Source organism: Tiliqua scincoides, chromosome 6 (assembly GCF_035046505.1).
Source record: "Tiliqua scincoides isolate rTilSci1 chromosome 6, rTilSci1.hap2, whole genome shotgun sequence".
Classification (NCBI taxonomy): Eukaryota; Metazoa; Chordata; class Lepidosauria; order Squamata; family Scincidae; genus Tiliqua; species Tiliqua scincoides.
The window spans coordinates 68,096,707-68,119,947 of NC_089826.1; the positions used below are offsets into that span (position 1 = coordinate 68,096,707).

The following is a 23,241-nucleotide window of genomic DNA, read 5'->3' on the forward strand; positions in this document are numbered from 1 at the left end:
CAAGAAATAAGTTTATTTTTCTACAGGACACCTTGTAGTTGAAAAACTTAAAAGTGAAATAAGTATTGAAAATGCCAAGTCTTTGGGTAGGTCATAGCATACCCAATACCTTTACCTAGATAGCTTCAAAGACAAAAAAATTTTTTTAACACTGTAAAGCCATAAAGTGCTATTCACAAAAATACATTGCATATATCATTCAGTTATTCAGCAAAAAGAAAAAATAGTCCTCTAACAGCACTCTAACAGTGTTCATATGCTGCCAAAGATAGGGATGGGAAAAGATGTGGAAACATTCTCACAACATTTTGTTTCCTGCTCCATGGGTGCACAGACCATAGTGACTCCCTTCTGTTGCTCCAAGCACACAGTTATCACCATAGGATTGCTGTACATTTTCTGGGGACAACTGCTTCAGTCAACAGTTCAGCAGTTAGAGATGCATTAATGGCAACTGCTGCCTTGCTCATTTCCTCGACTAAACAGCGTATTATCCTCATCAGCTACCAAGGCTGGAGCCTCCATGTTCTCCAATAAAGTATGGTGAACCTCATAACCATGGTGAGGTAACCCTGGCTGATTAACTGAAGAGGTCAACTGGCTCCAGGTGACACTGATGTTTTTAAAAGCATGAAGAAAGAAAATGCCTATAATTATGGTGAAGAATCCACTCAGCGACCCAATGATATCACCAAGCGCCATGCTATTCCATTCCTTGAAGAGGATGATAGAACAAATCACCACTGTGGTTGTGAAGCACACATAATAAATGGGTGTCACTACAGACGTATTGAACACATCCAATGACTTGTTGAGGTAGTTAATCTGAGTACTGACAGACAGCACCAAAACTGCCACCAAAAGATAGAACAACAGATGTCGAAAGACGGGTTTCCGATCCAAGAGGTCTTTAATAGCAATACCCAGCCCCTTGACAGAAGAGACTGAGAATGCACCAATCACGGAACAAATGGAGATGTAAACCAGAACATTCGTCTGGCCAAGCCGTGGAGCAACAACAAAGATGAGCACCAGGGAAGTCACAACTATAACAACCGCAAAAGCAATGAACACTGAGAAAAAAAAAGAAATTTACATAATGTGAATTCAATACTGACCCAAAAATCAATCACAATTTGCTCATTGTGAAAACAAGTTACCCTCACTGGCTTAGATCTCACTCCATTTTGTAGGCCAGAATCCATTTGGAAGCATCTGTGGGAAAAGTGCTTGCGGGCTAGGAGCATGATAAGAGTGCTGGTACCAATGTCTTGCTAACAGTTACATAACAATTAAATAACAATTTTTAGCTGTGAATCTCCAGTTGAGAGAGGTCAGAGTGACTAGCAGTAACACCAGCTGGAGGTCATTTCCAGAAGCTTTGGCAGGTCTGAATCTCTGGTTGGACAGGAGCTACCTTCAATGTATTAAAAAAAGTCTGTTGCAGGGAGGGGGTGAGCTGCTTCTTGCCATTTCCATCATGGACATCTGTCCGTATCAGTCATGGTACGACAGGTAGAAGAACTAACCTTTGCATATGCTCAGGAATTGGAGGTTCCAGGTGAGCATTGGGAAAATGTAAGCTTGGAAGCGTAGCTTTTTTGTTATAGCACTGGGTGCGTATGTATTTTCTCAAGTATTTAAATGTCTTTTAAATAATGTGCAACCATATTTCTATTTTTGAAATAAACCATATAGCAAATGGATTAGGGGCTATGCATTTTGTAATATACATGTACAAAAATACTTTAGGAGGCATCAATCTGGCCATATGTTGGAGGCAGTGTTGCAATAGATGGGCCTGGATTCATCTCCTACTGAGCATGCTTTGGCCCAACTATTCCACCTCCAGGTTCATCTCTTGCAACACTGCATCCAACATACGGACACCAGAGTTTACACATGTATCGTACAAAATTCATAGTCCCCAATTCATTTGCTTTATGAAAGAACAATTCTTGACTTGATAGAATCAGATATTTCTGTAAGAAATGCTTTCACAAAATTCACTCATCCCAAGCTGATTAAGGGTGCAATTCTAACCTATGCCTGAACAGGTACGCTGATCAATTTGCACTGTATATAGCACGGGTTTGGTGCAGGCCGAGATGCAACTCAGAGTAAAGGGATTTCCTTCCCCTTACCCTAAGGAACGCCTCAGGCAGCCCTATGGGGCTACTTGGATCTGTGCCTATGACTTCATGGGTTCAAATCCGAGCAGCCCAAGTAATGCTGCTTGGGCCAGGGGTTGAGATCTGGCCTGCACTACCACAGCCAGTCCTACCCCACTCCTGGACCAGATCCACCCCTGGGTTGCCCTCTCCCACACAGAATCACCCCCTCCCTGTCTCTGTTCCTCCCTGCCACCACCCTCTTGCACCCCCTGTGCTGGTCTGCTCAAGCTGGCACAAACCTACTGTCTCCAGGCACGGGGTCAGCTCTGCAAGGCCAGCACACATCCATGCGCTGGCCTATCCTACTCCCAGGTGCTTTACAGCATGTTTGTGATGGCTGGGAGCCAATACAAGGAACTTGTGCTGGCTGGGGCAGAGGGGGTTTGGATTGCGCTGTGAGTGACATACCTGGATCTTTTAGCTTCATTTCCATTTCATCCAATGATCTGACTTCTTCCTCTTCAGGGGCATGGATTACCATCATGGTGGACCCCAAAATGCTGAGTATGCAGCCCATCTTCCCATGAATGTTAAGTTTTTCATCCAAAAAATAAGATGATAATATGGCACTATTTGGATATTTAAAGAAAGGACAGAGTAGTATTAGACAAAAATAGGACACTTTGAATGTAGCAAATGTTAAATTTGTTTAAACGGGAAAGAATTTAAAAAGAATTATGGAAGACATCATGTGTCCTAAAGACACTGGAACTGGCTGAGGCAATAGTCCTATGGATGTGGCATGACACTGCCCACAAGAAAGGAAAACACGGATGACCCCTGAAAAGCAAGTGGAAAATGGGACATTGCGCTTTTATTCTGAATGCAAAAGAGATTTAAAGTTGTTTGCATACAGAAAGTATGGGCTGGGTATTAAATAAACCTGACCAAACATATACTGGGCAAGGTAAAGGAATGGAGAGATTATGATCCTTCGCATTCAAAAAAGGGAAAGAAAGATGGCCCAAATTATTGTGCATCATCTGCTTTTGATGTTTGTACCTAGCACACACACACACACACACACACACACATATCACCATGCATGAGGGATGGGTGATGTATACATTTACCCAACTCTGCTAGCATGCACATCTGAGAAAGTGTGTGAATTAATGCGTGCTTTGTTGTCTCATGACCAATAGTCACCATTTCAAATATTACTTAGAAGGATGAAGCTCAGATGAACGTATCAAAATCTCAATGTCACAACTAATGCCACAGTACTTTAGCGGTTAACATTTTGCAATAGAGAAGGGACACATTTTCACATAAGCCTTTCATTCTGGTCAAAATTATTTCTATTTACTTCAGCCAAGCAGTTGCTACAAAGCTCTTCTAAGGAGAAACAAGGTGTTAAGTGTCTTTACACACTTGGGTTGGGGCCACAGCTCAAGAGGAGAGCACATGCTTTGTATGCAAAAGTTCTAAGTTCAATCGTTGGCATCTCCTGTTGAGAAGACCTGTCACCTCTTGGGGCCCAATCCTATGCAACCTTCCAGCACCGATGCAGCCCTGAAGTAACAGTCCCTTACCTTGAGCAGTCTTCCATTACTCCCCACCACCTCAAGGTGCAGCACACAGCCTGCTGGCATGACTGCATTAGTGCTGGAAAGTTGGATAGGATTAGGTCTGCAGTGTCAAAAATACTAAGCTAGATAGACCAACAGCTTGATTCAGTATAAAGCAGTTTCATAAGTTTAATTCCTTATTTTCAGATGTACAATCAAATTATTTGCAAAGGAGAATAATGGATATACTTTCAGACAGTAAACATCACCACAACATATGCCACTACTCTCCAAAAGCCATCAAGACAGCCCTATCCAGCTCTATTCAGATGTCTTGTTTCCAATAATGGCTAGTCAGGTGCCTCCAGAAAACCAAAGAGTAGTCTGTCGAACAGAAGTTCAAAGGATGACAAATTATGGGTGCAATCCTAACCCCTTATGTCAGTACTTTCCAGCACTGGCATAGCAGTGCCAATGGGACATGTGCAGCATCCTGCAGCCGGGTGTCACTCACGGAGGCCTCCTCAAAGTAAGGGAATGTTTGTTCCCTTAACTCAGAGCTGCACTGCGCCCTATTAGGTTAGGATTGCATCCGAAGTTGCTCATGCCTGTCTTATAATTTTAGTTAGCTGCGGCAACTATTTTGACAAAAAATAGGAAAACACAACATCAACTCAGATGATTCTCTAAGCCATGGAAGCAAGGAAATCTGCAATTCATTTACAACCTACTACCTAAAATAAGCCATAGAGCAAGGCCCATGAAAAGGGGTAAAGGGGGTAATTTGTATTGAGGCCCAATCCAGGTCAAAATTGGTCCAGGGCCAAAAAGGGGGCCCAGAAGCCAAAAGGACAGGGCTCAGAAATTTCCTGGGATGTTTTCTGATCTCACCCAGACTCACTGCTTGCACAGGATGCTGGGGGAACTACTGTAGGCATATCACAAGCCATACTCACTAGGCCCAGGACACATTCCTGATGTCACATCTGGAAGGAAACTGGCCTGCTACAGTAGCTCTTTGGCTTATGGATTCTCTTTCCATGAAGGAGTGTATAGGAGCTCAGGGACACAGCTGTGAGACAACAGCTGCTACAAAAGTTTTGGTGCACACAGGTCACTTTCCATTTTAGTGTGAGCCTAAATACGATGATGCTAATTTTCTGCAATGGTTTCCTATATTGAGAAGGTTTTAGAGAGCTAGGAATGGTGTTTGGTTTTCTGAATTACTGCATCTAGTGGCCAACACTGCACTGACAGGTAAGCCTGGGCTCCAAAGACTATTCTGGCTGTCACCACCCTCCCCTTTCACCCCCTTCCCTTTTGAGGTGCCCCCAAAGAAACTTTGAACCCCCTGATAAAATTCCTCTCAGAGGCTCTGCCATAGAGTACAATGCGATGTAATGGACACCAGGAGAAATAAAACTAACCCCTTACTGGTACTAACCTTAAAAGAACACTCAGCGCACCCAATGGTGTTACCAAAGTTGCTGGTGCAAAGGCATATGCGGCAAAGTTTGCAGCCTCTCCTATTCCCACTGCAAAAAAGAAGTGAATGGAAATAGAAGTATGGAAATAGAGATTTGCTAAAAGTTTTGAGCACACTTGTGATTACGAGTTAATATAGTTCTTGTTGCCTACACTATCAATGCTTTCCCCCCCCTCCCTGATGCAAGAACAAATGGTACGAAGTTAATGAATCTCTCCTCAAGGGATTCCATTTGTAAAATACTTCCTTGGTATATCAATGAATGAAAAGCAAGAGGTAGGATGACTTCAATTCAGGAGATGTGTTGAAAGATTTTAGAATTCCGGAGAGGAATAATTCTAAAAATAATTCTTCAATATATTTTGCTTTTGCACCTGCCATTTCTGCCTTCAAAAGTTATTTTACTACTCAAGAAGTTTATGGTGTTTAAGGTTGCAAATGAGAGTCAAACCAGGTACGACTCTAAACATGCAAGTTAAAAAAACACCACAAAAAATAAGGTTAAATAAATGGCATGGGAGGGAACAACAAATGGGCCAAAACCATGATGGGTGCTTTTGTACTTTGCTCCTGCCACAGTTTCAATCCCAGTCGCATCCCTCCCACCTGTTATTTTTAAGGAAGAAAAAAGAAGCTGTTGTTGGCTTTTAATGAACAACTTTTCCTCATTAAAAATACCACCAGGGGAAGCGATTAGAATTGGAACAGTATCGGTAAAATATTGAATTGCAACTCCTGTTGTGGATCTGTTGAGTTGTATTGTCCTTGCACATGCTATTTAAAAAAAATCACACATGCAAAAACCCTGCGAGGTTAACTTACATATTCAAGGCTATGTCTAGCTTAACTCCAAAAGTTACACAAAACAACATAACACCATACAGACATGGAATCCTGAAATAGAGACTTTGAGTAAGATTATAATAATGAATTATAGTGTCAAATTTATTATGCTATAAAGTATCTGTAAATTTTCTTGAGATGGCAGGTTCAAAAATCAATACAAAGCTACCTGGTAAACCAGATTGGCCTAGGGTGCTTTCTTGCAGCATCATAGAGTGTGTATCTGCTCTTATTGTTTTAATACAAACAGTGAAGCACTTTAATACTTACTCATAAGCAGCCCTGCCCACCAGAGCCATTCCTTGAGATAAGAATATCCACCTTGTCCTAAAAAAGAATTATTTTCAGGGAAAATAATGTCAGAAGATTTCCAATAAATATTTTATAATAAGTCTAACCGCTTCCCCCCAATGGTTTCCTGGTAATCCCCCTCCCCCCAGCAACTACCCCACAACACATTCTGTGCTGCTGCAATGGATAACCCAAGCTGCAACAGCATAAACTCAGGATGCTATTTCAAATATTAATTCCTGAATACCCACTAAAATAAACCTAACAAAATGTGGGTTAAATTAAGGAATATCTAAGCCAGTCATGTTGTTAACGAGATCTTAAACTGTTTTTCATAATGATTTTCAATCCTAGGTTAAGTTGCCGTCGTTGTCCCCCCATGATAAAAGATCATCATGAATTATTTTACATGTCCAACAATAGTCATTAGGTAGATTGTGTGTGTGCATTTTATTTTTACAAGTGAAAAACCTTCCAATGTTGTATCTTTAAGAAGTTCTCTTTCAAAATGTTTATTTAAAATTTATACCCCCACCTTTCCCTTCAAACAAACAAGAGTTTGTGCTCAAGGCAGCATGCAATATAGAGAAATAAAGTACACTGCAAAAATAAGAATGAAATATATGTGCAATAGCTGAAAAAAATCATAATAGTACAATATAAAAAATTCAGAATACAACCACAAAGTCCAAAAGCAACTAAGCCCAGTCCTAAACTGATACTTTGCCAGCACTGGGTGCTGTAAATATGGCACCCTCAGAGTAGGGAGCACTGGTGCTGGGCCTGCACCAGTCAGGTGCCAGGCCCAGGCCCAGCAGAAGGAGGATGCGCTGCCATTGGGGGTAAATGTGACTGCCAGGCAGCAATGCAGCCTCTGGGGGAGGATGGAACAAGGGCAGGGGGAGGGTGGTGTAGGGGGAGGATTGGTGGAGTATCCTGAACTCTGTCAGGCTGGAAGGCCCAACACTGTCTCTCAGATCTACACCAGCAAAATATCTGGCGCAGACTTGAGAAGTCCAACTGCAGAGCTTGGGGGACAAAAGTCCCCTTCCCCGGAGGAGACCTCCAACAGCTTTCCCAGCGCCCACTGGATACAGCAATAGCTGCTTTAGTGTCACTCATTCAGTGGGCGTCAGGAAGCTCACAATTGGGCTGTAAAAAGGGAAGACCAGGAACACCTGCATGCTAATGTCAGAGGAAGTTGGATGTCAGAATGCACCAAAGCCTAGCTAAACTGTTCAGCTTAGAGTGCTGCACCAGGTTGACTCAGATTATCTAAGTGGCTCACTGGATGACTGTCGGTGAGGGAAAGAGAGAGTGAGAGATTGCGCACATGGGTGTATATTCATTCCTGAACAGCAGGATAAAAATGCAATAAATAAAATTATCTACTTCTTGCAGCAATCATCCAGGAACAGCATGCCTGCAGTTTGCAGTTGACAATGTGAAAAATGGAACCTACCACGTCTGTGGACCAAGTGTCAAAGTGTGCATTTCAAAAAACAGAATTATGCTTTTGGACTTGGGGTTTCCAAAATTAAAAAGAGAGAGGGGAGGAGGTTATTTCTCTAAAAGTTATAAATTATTGAGTATTTCTTACCAGCTCTAGTGGCTCCTTTTTCAGCCAATTGCAAAAGGCCCTTCTTTTTCAGTATAAAGCTGGAACCAACAAAGATACTGGAAGTAACAGCTAAGGCCACACCAATGTATAAACTGTATTTGCTTTCGTTGGTTGTGGAAACACTGAACTTCGTTTCATTCGAGTATCCGATGGAATAGGCCAAGAAAGATGCTTGTACTTCCGATATATTGAGGATTTGACACCAAGCATGGTGGTTGCTGTGGCAAATCAGAGGAAACACATCACCTGGAGAAAAGAGAGGGGGATTGATTGATTGATTTAATAAATAAATAAATAAAGTGCACATGAAATTGACATACATGGGAGACTCTGAAAAAGGTATTTATACCATTAATAAAACTGTATCTCCGCCCCCCAGGCTTTTTGCATACCTTCATTTATTTTAAAAATATATAGCTTGCCTTCACTACAGCAATTTCCAAAACAGGGAACAACACTTAACACATTTTTGCCTGCCCCACAGGTGTACACATTCGGTCCCTGTTACATATATGCAAAATTGGGCAGAAATGGCTTAAACATCACAAACTACAACCAAGGAAAATTAACAAAGCAACAGAAGGAGCAATAGTTTGGCACTCAGCATAAGAACATAACAGCCCTGCTGATCCTACCATAGGCCAGCGATTTTCAACCTTTTTAATCTCATGGCACACTGACAAGGGACTAAAATTGTCAAGGCACACCATCAGGTTTTTGACAATTCACAAGACACACTATGCTGCCAGTGGGGGGACTCACATCCCCATTGGCCCTACTAATGACCTTCCCCCAAATTCCTGTGGCACACCTGTGGACCACTCACGGCACACCAGTGTGCCATGGCACACTGGTTGAAAATGGCTGCCATAGGCCCATCTAGTCCAGCTTCCTGTATCTCACAGTGGCCCACCAAATGCCCTAGGGAGCACACCAGATAACAAGAGATCTGCATCCTGGGGCCCTCCCTTGAATCTGGCATTCTGACATTGCTCATTTCTAAAATCAGGAGGTTGCACATACACATCATGGCTTATAACCTGTGATGGATTTTTCTTCCAGAAATTTGTCCAATCCCCTTTTAAAGGCATCTAGGCCAGATGCCATCACCACATTCTGTGGCAAGGAGTTCCACAGACCAACTAGAAGCTGAGTAAAGAAATATTTTCTTTTCTCTGTCTTAACTCTCCCAACACTCAATTTTAGTGGATGTCCCCTGGTTCTGGTATTGTGTGAGAGGGAAAAGAGCATCTCTCTATCCACTCTATTGTTCCCGTGCATAATTTTGTATGTACGTCTCAATCATGTCCACCCCTCAGGTGCCTGTTTTCTAGACTAAAGAGCCCCAAACAAGAGGTTCCAAAGCAAGAGGATCCCAATTAATGGAAGGTGGTTATTCTGAGCCTCTGAAATTTGTATTATAACTCACTTGCCTGGGGTTGAAGAAACCATTTTTTGCAATCTTGAATTTCAGAAGCCCTCGATAGAATATACTAGTTCATGTTTAAAACTGGCTGGAGAAAATTATCAAGAGGTTTTGGATGGCAGGACTGGCTTTAAGGATACTGTACTGCTACTTCCGTGCCTGCTTCCTACCTCCCTACTCCCTTGAAGAGGCCTCCATGACTGCTCACCACCACCAGCACAGGATGCAGTGCATGCCCCATTCGCATGGCTACATCAGTGCTTGAAAGTTGGATAGAACTGGGCTTTCAGTTCATCAGTCAAATGATTTGCTGAAATCTAGGTACACTATATCCACAACATTGACACTGTCTACCAGACTAGACACTGTGTCAAAGGAGGAGATGAGATTCTGAATGATTTGCTGAAATCTAGGTACACTATTTTTGAAGAGACACTTTGCCAACAGTCTGAGGCTAAGAGGCAAAGAAGGAAGGCCCATAGCCAGGGAGACAGACCAGGGACAGACTGCACTTGCTCCCGGTGTGGAAGGGATTGTCACTCCCGGATTGGCCTTTTCAGCCACACTAGACGCTGTGCCAGAACCACCTTTCAGAGCGCGATACCATAGTCTTTCGAGACTGAAGGTTGCCAATACATACATAGGTACACTATAAGGGTACACTGAATGATTTGCTGATTTGCTGAAATCTAGGTATACTATATGGGTACACTGAATGATTTGCTGAAATCTAGGTACACTATATCCACAACATTGACATTGTCTACCAGACTAGACACTGTGTCAAAGGGGGAGATGAGATTCATCTGGCACAATTTGTTCTTGAAAAAAGCTATGCTGACTCTTTAAATTACTCAGTTATTTTCTTCATGCTCACAGGCATTGTCAAAAGAGCAAGGCATCAGAATCTGATTTTACTGACTAGTCTCACACACGTTTCAATCTGCTAGGCACACTATCCATGCAATATTAACACCATAGGATAACTGCAGTTGTCATACTAAAAAATCCTGTTAACAGAGGATCCTTTGAAAGGGGAGCTCTTATTTTAGCAGAATAGCAAAGCACTTTTTTCCTTCTGGCATCCCAAAGGGGCTACAAGAGAGACAAGGAACCATCTTTGCAATCCTTGTGCTATCTGAGAACTTTTTTGTTGTGGTTGAAAGATGCTATAGAATACTGTTTTTCACATTCATATACCAATTTTCCTCCAAGGTATTCAAGATTGATATACTCCCTTTTATCCGAACAACAACCCTGCAAGGTAGATTTAGCTGAGAGATAGTGTCTCATCCAAGTCACCAGTTTCATGACTGAGTAGAGCTTTGAACCTCACTATTCCTGTTTCAGCAACACTCTTGATATCCAATATTCTTCACAAAAAAATTGACCTTGAATAATTCTGAAAAAAAGTGCTACTTGGTACTGGGTAGGCAGAGCCCTTGTGAATATACATTCTACAAGTGGTTATCACTTAAGAAAGTCTTTTGTTCATGAAGTCCAGCTTTCATAGCAGAACTAAAAGGAAGCTAGAACGATAGCATGTCAACCATGCAGGATGGAGACTAAAACTCCCTCCAGTTCAGACATAATTGTAGCAGATGGGCAGAAGCATAAATCACCTTCTTGACTTAACAGCTAGAAACCAAGATCACAGAATCTGTTCTTGTTCAAGAATGCAACATTCAAGCAGTATATACTGTAATGCTACATCCATTTCTACTGAAGTTGATCAGCATGGCAGAAAAAACTGGGAAACCGCCACAGACATTTACAGTACAAGTAGCTACACTAATAATTCATTCTTTATGAGAGAGAGAGGTGCCCCAGAAAGGGGAAAAACTGGCACTACTTCAGCAAGATCCTCACAAATTGTCAAAAACCAAGATTATTATTCCACTTTAGAGGGAGTCTACGAACCTGGTCCACCTTAAATCCTCCTGTCTCAATTGTGAGGAGCACAGTAAGAATTAAGGAATACTAAGGATAACTTCAGGGTAACAAATGAACGTTAACAGCTCCCCCTCTTACGTTAACTTTCTAGTCCCAACAAGTTGCCTCTCTTCAATGTGTCATTTCTGCTTATTCTGGCTTTCCTTGCCACATGTATGGGTAATGTTGAATACGTTAAGTGCCATTTATCATATCCAAGGCAATTATTTACCAATCCAAAGATAAATTCAAATTTAAAATGAGCAGGACAAAGGTTGCCTTTTAAACAATCATTTATAGTCAAGACTAACAGGGTGGGGCAGAGAGTTTCAGGTAGATGAATTCTGGTTGTTGCAGGAGGTGAAGGGAGTACCTTCAATATGTTCCATCAATCCAGAAATGTTCATCTGCTTTAAGAGCTGGAATAAACATTAACATTTTCCGTGTGCTTTTTTTGTATATAATGTCAGAAATGGGGTTACATGGAGGATTACTTGCACAACGAGAAAAACACATTGTGCAACTTTTCTAATCATGGAAAGAGTCCCTGCACCCCTGGGGTGCATCGTTTGTGCACCCCAATTTCAAGTATTACTCTGTTTTCATAAGTCTATGGTACTTGCCCAATAAGTTACTTATGGAAATTTGTTGGTTGCACTAATATCTGCACCAGTTCAGATCCTCACAGATAAAAACTTCACAACTGTACACATGAATGTGACAGTGTTTAAGGCATCATTCAAGAGGTTTTGCAACTGAAGAGAAGACTGTAAAAAAGAATGCTGTTTAACTTGATGCATACTTATCAAGAAGTATATCCCATTCAATTCAATGGAACTTATTTTCAAGAAGTGAATAATCACATTTAGAATCAGACTGTAACTTTAAAGATGAATGTGCAAGAAAACCTGTTTTCAGGTTTACAGGCTTCAATTTTGCTAAGGAAGGGAAAGGACAGGCAAAAATGGAGAAGCTAAGTGCTACAGTTACATCTTCAGGAGACATAAGGCAGAAATTAAATCATGATAGAGTAGTGGTCTCCATTAATTCCCTTTTGCCATGAATACACAAGAAAAGTGATCATGAAAAACACTTTATATTTGGATAGCTATTTAATATCTATTTTGTGGTCTGTAATTGTTTTAATATTTTTGAGTTTTTTAATTTTATAATAAAATTTTATTAAACACTTATTAAAATTACAATTAAAAATACAAAAGTGCTATAGTTTAACTCCTTGAAAACTTGTACTGAGAACGCTACAAAGCTTTTTACTACAGGAATGACTTTAGAGTACCAAAAAAAGAGAACACACTTAGATTAACACCTGGAAACTATATTACACCATTTTATTTTAGCAAATATTTTATGGCTAGGGATTTAACAAAGTGTGTGTGTGAGAAAGAGAGACACAGAGAGAGAATGAATGTATTACATTTAGCTAGCATCCAACAAATTAAATACTAATTTTATTCTTCCACATTGAAACAATTTATAAAGTTCAAATGTTAGATGGCAAAACAATAGCAGACTTCATCTCCTGCAGTGAAAAGGCAGAAAAGAGTGAAGGGGAACTGTGCCAATTCATCACAGACCACAAGAATTGATTCTTATTTCTGAATTCATTCTCATATCTTGAGAAATGCAGTTTGGCCAACCCACAATGGCCAACCTTCTCTTCCCCCGTACTCCCCTAGAAATTGCTTAGGGCAGACTACATAATACAGACTATGCCCTGCTGCCTTTTCCCCTCAAAAAATCACGAATTTCTTTGTAAGGGAATTGAAGTGGAAAAGCTATAGAGGAAGTTTAACCTTTTCCCCACCCACTATGTTCTTGCTCCATTCAGAACACTTCAAGAGCTTCCTCTCCCTGTAGGATTTCAAATATATGTACTGTAAATCCTTAAAACACGTTTTAAACCCCACAAGGAAAAATATCTGGGGGGGGAGGGAGGGTTGATTTTATGTTTATTCATGTTGTATCCTTGTGGGAGTGGCTGGAACCTGAGAAGAGCTCCTACAGGAAACAAAAAAAGAGTTGAAAGTTGATTGAGTTTGAAACAGAAAATTTCCCAATCTATTATTTCTTTGCTTCAAATCATTATTTGCGGTTTTCAGTCTGTGTTCCCTTTTAAATGTGCCACAGCATCTCAGGGGGCCATATTCTTCCCCCCCCCATCCCATTCACAACTGCTGTTCTAAATTCTCCCTTCTCAAAGTGGCTTTGCTTGTTTAAAAGGACCTCATGGGATTGTTAATGCACATTTGCCTCAAATAAGTATTTAACTCCACAGAACTACACGGGAAGACGTGGGAAAGAGTCCTTTCTTCCCATGCACCCCTTGCTCTCTTATCCTTCTAGGTAGAGATGTGTCCATACAGGAGATTTTTATCCCCCTTCTCTTGTTTGTTTGCTGCTCCCCTTCCTAGCCATTTTAAACAGCATGCAGAAGAGGGAGGTTTATGGCCAAGCATACTAAAAGGTCACTGGATGGGGGTGTTCAAAAATGACCCGGTAGTAGAACTATGTGACACAGGACCTCTGAAATGAGCTGATCTGTCATAGCACAAACAGAATTGTGGGCAAACACTGATGGAAAAAGAATGAGAAGAAGGCAGGGGCAAGCATACATTCAAGTTAACATCATCAACAAAAACTTGCTCGACTGATAACTTGCTTCTGACAGTCATACAAAGGCAAGGCAAGGGAGGAGTAGGAAGCCAGAACTGGAACAATTACTCAGAGTGTTTACATATTTCAGACTGTGAGGGAGTTTCATCTGACAGAAGAGTTACTCCCGGTTTCAAAAGAGCACACTTTTTCACGACAAGAGTGTGTATGTGTTTGTTTTTAAGGGATGGTGTTTGGCAACTTGGTTTTGCTCAGAACATGACAACTGTTTCCTGTGTCTCAGATACAATACCTAGCTTCCCATAATGCAGGGATCGCACTGGCCACAACCAAGATGGCAAGACCACTTCAAACAGGTGCATGAGGAGCTTTACGGTGATAAGTTCTGATTCTATGAGATTTATGATTGCATAACCACTGCATTTATCCTAGATCAGAGGTCATATAGAGTTAACACTGTTCTTGTTACAAAGCCATAAACTTCAACAAGTTCTGCCAGTGGTCCTAAGGACTGGGTGGGCAGGAGGTGTGATCTGGCAGTTAAAGCTGTGCCTTGCTTGAAGAAGCTAATTGGGAGTAACCTTGGCAGTGACTTGGAAGTGAGATCATCACAGCTGATAAGCTGCTGTGGGAGAATAGAGCCGAAATTGTGGCTCCTGTTGGAAGCTTAGACAGCATGTGATAGAACAGGAGTGCCCAAACCCCGGCCCTGGGGCCACTTGCAGCCCTCAAGGCCTCTCAATGCAGCCCTCAGGGAACCCCCAGTCTCCAATGAGCCTCTGGCCCTCCAGAGATTTGCTGGAGCCCACACTGGCCCGACGCAAGAGCTCTCAGCGTGAGGGCAACTGTTTGACCTCTCATGTGACGGTTCCCTCCACTGCTTGCTGTTTCACATCTGTGATGCAGTAGCCGCAGCAAAGGAAAGGCCAGCCTTGCTTTGTGCAAGGCCTTTTATATGAACTTCATTCATATAAGTTCATCTTTAATATATTCATTTCTGTAAACTTATGTAAATTTATTCAAATTTTAAATGTAAATTAATTCTTTTTTTCCCCTGCCCCCGACACAGTGTCAGAGAAAGGATGTGGCCCTCCTGCCAAAAACTTTGGACACCCCTGTGATAGAACATTAATTGCAATTGTAATTAATTGGTGACAGCCTGCCTATCTGAAATTTCTTGAGTCTGAAAGACTTTAGCACTGAAAGGTGTAAACAAGAGCCAGCAGTCAGCCCTGGAACCTGTTTCCAGCAATGCGGCATCATGAAAAACAACAAGACTACCTTTAAGCATATGTAGAGTGAATGCCTCTGAGTACTATACTCCTAAGTAACCATAACCTGTCTCCTATCATCATAGCAAGCAACTCTCAGGATGAGGTGTTTTGAATGATCTAGCCCCTGTAACCATGTGGCCTTAAAAGGGATTAAACCTATACCAAACACATATAGGGACCCTACTGCAACAGAGGTGAGAAAGGCGGTATAGAAATCTGCATAATTTATAATAATAATGTTCATGTGTTAAAATTCAAAATGAGCATTCTATCCATCTATCATTTCCTATCTATTCCCCATAAGGTAAGAAGCAAAGATCATTTACTAACTAAAGTTTTAAAACTCATTTAAAAATAATTTACTACTAAAGTTTTAAAACTACAATCCTTTTCTTCTTCACCCAGACAAGTATGACCCCAAAGCACTCCTTCAGCCTGTATCATCCACCACATCTACCTCTTTGGTCACCTCTCTTGTGACCTTAACAGCAGGTTCTGAACTGGTGCCAGAATTTAGCTTTGGAATCAAGGAGATCACGTAACAAAATTAATATAGTAAAAAACTAAATTCATTCAAATCAATCCAAATGTTTCAAATTCTATTTGAAAGAATATTATACTTCTGCTTTGCAATAATCAAGAACTATTTTCAGCAAACACTTTTCTTAACAGTACTTCAAGCCAGACTCCCTTTGCTCGGTCTGATCAGCATCTGATATGACAATCGGTTCCAAACTTTTTTCACTAAGATCATCTCACACAGACATTACTGAGTTTTCATTCAGAAGTTATTTCTTGGTCCCATTCCTGTCTTGGATGCAGGAATGCATTAGCTTCCACTAATGATGATGTAGGCAGCTTCAGGGAGCAGAAAATGGTCAACTGTTCAATTGTTATATTTTTACCAATATCACAGCAGAAGAAAAAATTTGAAATGCTCTGACCGTGGCACCAAATGGTTTTGGGTTGTGTCTCTTGGCTATAATCTTGTCCCCCTTTTACTTGTGCCATATTCACCCAATTACAGGTAAAAAGAGGGCTCACTGAAGGGATTTCAACTGAAAGGAGCAGTGGTTATACCATTAATAATTACTTTCAATAAATCTGCTTAATTTTTAAAGCAAAGATGATTGAACTCGAAACCTACTTGAACTTATACTCCTACTCTAACTCTGTTAGGCCCAGGAGCCTGTTATGCAGGGAGCTAGCTGTGGTTAGAAACTAATATGGAAACAACACTCTGCAGATGCTCAGAGTCATCCTTTATTACAATTTAATCAGCTCCAGAAATGAGTGTAGGTAGTCCAGAGCTCAGCCCTAAAATTAAACCCTTGCCCCTGGTCTGATGGCTCTACTCTCTGGCACCAGATGTATTGAGAGGGGGGGAAAATTACTCAGCATATGCTCAAAAGATACTTTCCCTTTCAGATATTCCAGAAATAGGTACGTCCTGGTAAATTAGTTAGTTTATTTAAACTCCACCCAGCTATATTCATTCTTCCCCCATTACTTCCTTGTCTGCTTTCCCCAGGCAAACATGACCCTAAAGCCACCTCTACAGCCTGAATCATCTATCATATCACCACTCTTTTGTGTTCTTAGCAGCCTGTCTAAACTGGTACCAAGACTCAGACCTGGAACTTGTTTCCAGCAATGTGGCATCATGAGAAACAATAAGACTAACTTTAAGCATATGTAGAGTGAGTGCCTCTGAGTATCATACTCCTAAGCTTAACCTGTCTCCTAACATCTTAGTAAACTACTTTCAGGATGAGGTGCTTCCAGGAATGATCTAACCCCTGTACCCATCCGGACTTGCAAGGGATTCAGCCCTCAACCTATATCAAATGCATATAGGGACCCCAACTACAACAGAGCCTCTGTGAGGAAAAACTCTATAATAAAGTTGCCACCTTTTAATCCAACAGAGGTTAGAACATAAGAACATAAGAACAGCCCCACTGGATCAGGCCATAGGCCCATCTAGTCCAGCTTCCTGTATCTCACAGCAGCCCACCAAATGCCCCAGGGAGCACACCAGATAACAAGAGACCTCATCCTGGTGCCCTCCCCTGCATCTGGCATTCTGACATAACCCATTTCTAAAATCAGGAGGTTGCGCATACACATCATGGCTTGTACCCCATAATAGATTTTTCCTCCAGAAACTTGTCCAATCCCCTTTTAAAGGCGTCCAGGCTAGATGCCATCACCACATCCTGTGGCAAGGAGTTCCACAGACCGACCACACACTGAGTAAAGAAATATTTTCTTTTGTCTGTCCTAACCCGCCCAACACTCAATTTTAGTGGATGTCCCCTGGTTCTGGTATTATGTGAGAGTGTAAAGAGCATCTCCCTATCCACTCTGTCCATTCCCTGCATAATTTTGTATGTCTCAATCATGTCCCCCCTCAAGCGTCTCTTTTCTAGGCTGAAGAGGCCCAAACGCCGTAGCCTTTCCTCATAAGGAAGGTGCCCCAGCCCCGTAATCATCTTAGTCGCTCTCTTTTGCACCTTTTCCATTTCCACTATGTCTTTTTTGAGATGCGGCGACCAGAACTGGACACAATACTCCAGGTGTGGCCTTACCATCAATTTGTACAACGGCATTATAATACTAGCCGTTTTGTTCTCAATACCCTTCCTAATGATCCCAAGCATAGAATTGGCCTTCTTCACTGCCGCCGCACATTGGGTCGACACTTTCCTCGACCTGTCCATCACCACCCCAAGATCTCTCTCCTGATCTGTCACAGACAGCTCAGAACCCATCAGCCTATATCTAAAGTTTTGATTTTTTGCCCCAATGTGCATGACTTTACACTTACTGACATTGAAGCGCATCTGCCATTTTGCTGCCCATTCTGCCAGTCTGGAGAGATCCTTCTGGAGCTCCTCACAATCACTTCTGGTCTTTACCACTCGGAAAAGTTTGGTGTCGTCTGCAAACTTAGCCACTTCACTGCTCAACCCTGTCTCCAGGTCATTTATGAAGAGGTTGAAAAGCACCGGTCCCAGGACAGATCCTTGGGGCACACCACTTTTCACCTCTCTCCATTGTGAAAATTGCCATTGACACCCACTCTCTGCTTCCTGGCCTCCAACCAGTTCTCAATCCATGAGAGGACCTGTCCTCTAATTCCCTGACTGTGGAGTTTTTTCAGTAGCCTTTGGTGAGGGACCGTGTCAAACGCCTTCTGAAAGTCCAGATATATAATGTCCACGGGTTCTCCTGCATCCACGTGCCTGTTGACCTTTTCAAAGAATTCTATAAGGTTCGTGAGGCAAGACTTACCCTTACAGAAGCCATGCTGACTCTCCCTCAGCAAGGCCTGTTCGTCTATGTGTTTTGAGATCCTATCTTTGATGAGGCATTCCACCATCTTACCCGGTATGGATGTTAGGCTGACCGGCCTATAGTTTCCCGGGTCCCCCCTCTTTCCCTTTTTAAAAATAGGCGTGACATTTGCTATCCTCCAATCTTCTGGCACCATGGCAGTTTTGAGGGACAAGTTGCATACCTTAGTCAAGAGATCTGCAACTTCATTCTTCAATTCCTTAATAACCCTTGGGTGGATGCCATCAGGGCCCGGTGACTTATTGATCTTTAATTTATCAATGAGGTCTGAAACATCTTCTCTTTTAACCTCTATCTGACTTAACTCCTCGGTCAGGAGGGGCCGTTCGGGCAGCGGTATCTGCCTGAGGTCTTCTGCCGTGAAGACAGATGCAAAGAACTCATTTAATTTCTCTGCCATCTCTAAGTCTCCTTTTATCTCCCCTTTCCCTCCCGCACCATTCAGAGGGCCAACCGCTTCTCTGGCGGGTTTCCTGCTTCTAACATATTTGAAGAAGCTTTTATTATTCCCCTTAATGTTGCCGGCCATGCGTTCCTCATAGTCTCGCTTGGCCTCCAGTATCACCTTCTTACATTTCTTTTGCCACAGTTTATGTTCCTTTTTATTCTCCTCATTAGGGCAAGACTTCCATTTACAGAAGGAAGCTTCCTTGCCCTTCACAGCCTCTCTAACTTGGCTGGTTAGCCATGCAGGCACCTCCTGGATTTAGTGGAACCCTTCTTTCTTTGCGGTATACACCTCTGCTGGGCCTCTATTACTGTTGTTTTAAGCAGCCTCCATGCACTCTGGAGAGATTGGACTCTTTTTACCCTCCCTTTCAACCTCCTTCTAACCAGCCTCCTCATTTGAGGGAAGTCCGCCCGTCGGAAGTCAAGGTTTTTGTTAAAGATTTGCCTAGTATTCTTCCCCCAACGTGCACGTCAAAACGGATCGCAGCATGATCACTGTTCCCCAATGGCTCAGTAACGTTTACATCTCTAACCAGGTCCTGCGTACCGCACAATATTAAATCCAGAGTCACCTGTCCTCTGGTGGGCTCCGTGACTAGCTGATCTAAGCCACAGTCATTTAGCACGTCAAGAAATCCGGTTTCCTTATTGCGACCAGAACACAAATTGACCCAGTCAATATGAGGATAATTGAAGTCCCCCATGATTACAACCCTGTCCCTCCTTGTCACCTCCCTGATCTGTTTCCTCATTTCAAGGTCCCCATCCGATTTCTGGTCTGGAGGACGATAGCACGCCCCCAGTATTACATCGCTGCACAAGCCTGGTAATTTAACCCACAGAGATTCTACGGTGGAGTCGGACCCACCTTCAATCTCTACTTTGCTGGATTCTATCCCTTCCTTAACATAAACGGCCACCCCACCTCCAACACGCCCCTGCCTGTCCCTCCTGTAGAGTTTATAGCCCGGGATTGCGGTATCCCACTGATTCTCCGCATTCCACCAGGTTTCTGTTATGCCCACTATGTCAATATTTTCCCTTGTCACCAGACATACCAGTTCTCCCACCTTTGCTCGTAGACTTCGGGCATTCGCAGAAAAGCATTTATACACGGAATGCCCCAGGATGCGCTGCTTATTCGCTCCTTTGTCCCCGCATCCTCTCATTGTGCCAAACCGTCTATCACATCCCATCACCCTACCTTTCCCATTTTCTTCTCCTACCCTGCCTTTGTCTTGTTGTTCTCTAACTTCCCCATCCTCATCCCATAGGGATGAGGAGTCCCGAACCGGATGCCCCTCGGCTCCTGTCGGCCTTCCCCCAGGGATCAGTTTAAATTTCTACACTAGGTTCAGTTGCAATTTCTACACTACACAAAACTTGTAACAGGTTCAACTTCCCACATTACATCATCTGCATACCAGGGGAAACTTTTGCCTGTCTGCTTGCCACTTGGATATTAAAAGCACAAGTGCTGCAACCAAAAAGATGGCAAACTAAAGTTCCAAGAATACAGGAAGTACAGGGGGAAGAAAAAAAAGTTGAACCTAACCAAGTGAGAGCTTCTGAGCATGTACAGAGAGCATGCCACTTTTGTTGCTCAGATTAGGGCAGTGGTAGTTCATGGCCCACAAGTGGTCCGTGATACCCTGCGAAGTGGCCCAAGAAGTTTCGGGGGGGAAAGAGGATGACTGCCTTTTATCACAGTCAGGGCCCTGCTGAGCAAGCGCTCCCCCAGGGACCACCAAAATGCTGGCTGCGGGTAGTTCATTCTCTGCCCACTCTTGTTGTCCATGGGGGAGTGCTTGCTTGGCAAAACACTTCCACATGGACCACCAGAGAGGGCAGAAAACAAACCAGCCACAGCTGACGCTTCTAGTGTCTCCCTGAGCACTCCCCATGAACTACAGAACTTAACTGTACTTTTTTAGGTAGGGGGGGGGGTCCCAAGGGGTTTGCAGGGGATAGAGGGGGTACACAGGGTCTCATGCACCACAGGTTGGGAACCACTGCACTAATCTGAGCAACAAAAGTGGCAAGCTCTCTGTACACGCTCAGAAGCTCTCACTTCCTTAGGTTCTCATGAGGTCCATGATGATGCCAATCTTTACCTCAGTGGTCTACAGGCTTCTAAACGCTGGGAACCACTGGATTAGGGTAATAATTAGAGGTGTTTGTTTCCAGTGAGTAAGACAGGTTTACAGCCCAAGCCTTACTGGACACAATGGACTTACTTCTGAGTAAAGTAAATAACACTAATTTTCAAATACCTCTTATTTATTAATAAATAAGAATAAATAATATTTATTAGTTGTGCTACTATTATGTAGTAGCTACTAGTAGTTGTTACTATTATACATAGTAGCAACTATATATAGTAGACTATTATATAGCCCTCCTGTTCACACCTTTCCTTGTAGAAATCAAACTCCTCCAGCAAGGCAAGGGAAAGAGAGAGAGACTGACCTTCACGGCACGCCTGATGGACATGGACCTGCACCCCTATCTCAGCCATAGCAGAGAGCCTGGGACCGGGGCTTCCAAAACAGCAAACCACCCTAGGAGCAAGCACGTCTGCAACACACAGCAAGTTGACACGGCAGCAACTGCCACAAGCAACAAGGCTGTGGCTGCCTCGCCCACGAGCCCGCCCCCTTCAGGCTGCAAGAACTTTGATATAGTCTCCTTGGCTGGCCAATCCTAGCGAAGGGGCGGGCGCGCGAAAGGGAGAGAACTTCGAGCCACTGAGCATCTCTAAGTCCTAGTCCATTGTGACGTCACCATCATGATGCAAAACGATACAGTGCACGGCCAGTTCCCACGGTCCAGCCGCCCTGATTGGAAGGGAAAGGCTTTCCTGGCTTATTTCCCTTCCTGTTTCTACCACGCTGGGGAGAAGTGTTCCTGCTAAAGGGGTTTCACTGTTCCCAGGCTAAGCTTCTGCCCCAAGTGGATTTTTTTCTCCCCCTCTCCAGAATGTATGAGACTAATCCTGATTATTGCCCCAATCTCAATTATCTTTCAGGTTTTTTCAAGTTTATCTGCTGAAGGGGTGTTCCCAGGCTAAGAGCCCAGTCCTATGCATGCCTACTCAGAAGTAAGTCCCATTATAGTCAATGGGGCTTACTCCCAGGAAAGTGTGGCTAGGATTGTAGCCTGAGAGCCCAACCCTATCCAATTTTCCAGGGCCTGTGCAGCAATACCAATGGGGTGTGTGCTGCATCCTGCAGTGGAGGGGCAGTCACATAGGTCTCCTCAAGGTATGGGAACATTTGTTCCCTTACCTCAGAGCTGCATTGCAGCTGCACTGGAGCTGGAAAGTTGGATAGGATTGGGCCCTAAGCCTCTGCCCCAAGTGGATTTTCTCTCCCCCCCCCCCAATGTATGAGAATAATCCTGATTATTGCCCCAATCTCAATTATCTTTCAGGTTTTCTCATCTGCTGAAGGGGTGTTCCCAAGCTAAGCCCCTGGCCCTAGTGGATTTTCTCCTTCCTCCCAATGTATGAGAATATTTCTGATTATTGCCGCAATCTCAGGGCCCGATCCTATCCAATTTTCCAGTGCTGGTATAGTAGTGCCAGTGGGGTGTGCGCTGCATCCTGTGGTAGAGGGCAGTCACTGGGGCCTTCTCAAGGTGTGGGAACATTTGTTCCCTTACCACAAGGCTGCACTGTGGCTAAACCAGAGCTGGAAAATTGGATAGGATTGGGCTCTCAATTATCTTTCGGGTTTCCTCAAGTATCTGCCCCTCCCTGGATGGGCATCTCATCCCTCCAATTGTATGACAACGAATCTAGACTTTGATTTTAAAATACATTCAATACTACAGTTCTAGCTTTAAGTTTTCATTGATTTTTGTTTTAAATTTAGGACATTAAAAATAATTCCTGCCTCAGGAGTGTATAATTCTCAGGCATGGTACAAAACAAACTCCTTTCTCCCCTAATAATAAAACAATATAATCACACACACAAACGTACACAGACACATCAGTGAATGGAAAACCAGATTCATAATTTTGAGTTAAGGATTTGCCCCATGGGTTGTGAGCTATGGCTGGAATATGAGGTGCCAGTCTACTCAGCAGGGGTGCACAACTCTAGACCAGTGGTTCTCAAACTTTTTAGCCCAGGACCCACTTTTCAAAAATAACAATCTGTTGGGACCCACTGGAAGTAATGTCATTAAGCTAGAAATGATGTCATGGCTGGAAGTGGCATAATCAAGCAGGAAA

The 23,241-nt window shown here is 42.9% G+C and overlaps 1 protein-coding gene across 1 annotated transcript; it reads right to left on the reverse strand.

The window, feature by feature from the left end:
- Positions 1 to 330: 330 nt before the first annotated feature.
- NIPAL1 (NIPA like domain containing 1) lies at positions 331 to 21,544 on the reverse strand. The gene is made up of 6 exons (XM_066632455.1): positions 21,472 to 21,544; positions 7,906 to 8,172; positions 6,285 to 6,341; positions 5,130 to 5,220; positions 2,583 to 2,743; positions 331 to 1,073 (listed from the first exon to the last, which is right to left on the reverse strand). Exons 1-6 carry the CDS (start codon positions 21,518 to 21,520, stop codon positions 445 to 447), a joined length of 1,254 nt encoding a protein of 417 aa, XP_066488552.1. The 5' UTR covers positions 21,521 to 21,544; the 3' UTR covers positions 331 to 444.
- Between the last annotated feature and the right edge of the window lie 1,697 nt (positions 21,545 to 23,241).

Bases quoted from the DNA above. Each gene is read 5' to 3' on its own strand.
- NIPAL1 (XM_066632455.1), bottom strand. From the start codon at position 21,520: ATGGCTGAGATAGGGGTGCAGGTCCATGTCCATCAGGCGTGCCGTGAA. The intron at 2,744-5,129 runs GTTAGTACCAGT...ATATCCAAATAG, and splicing joins GCGCTGAGTGTTCTTTTAAG to TGCCATATTATCATCTTATT. The intron at 1,074-2,582 runs GTATGTCACTCA...TTTTTTTCTCAG, and splicing joins AATGAAGCTAAAAGATCCAG to TGTTCATTGCTTTTGCGGTT.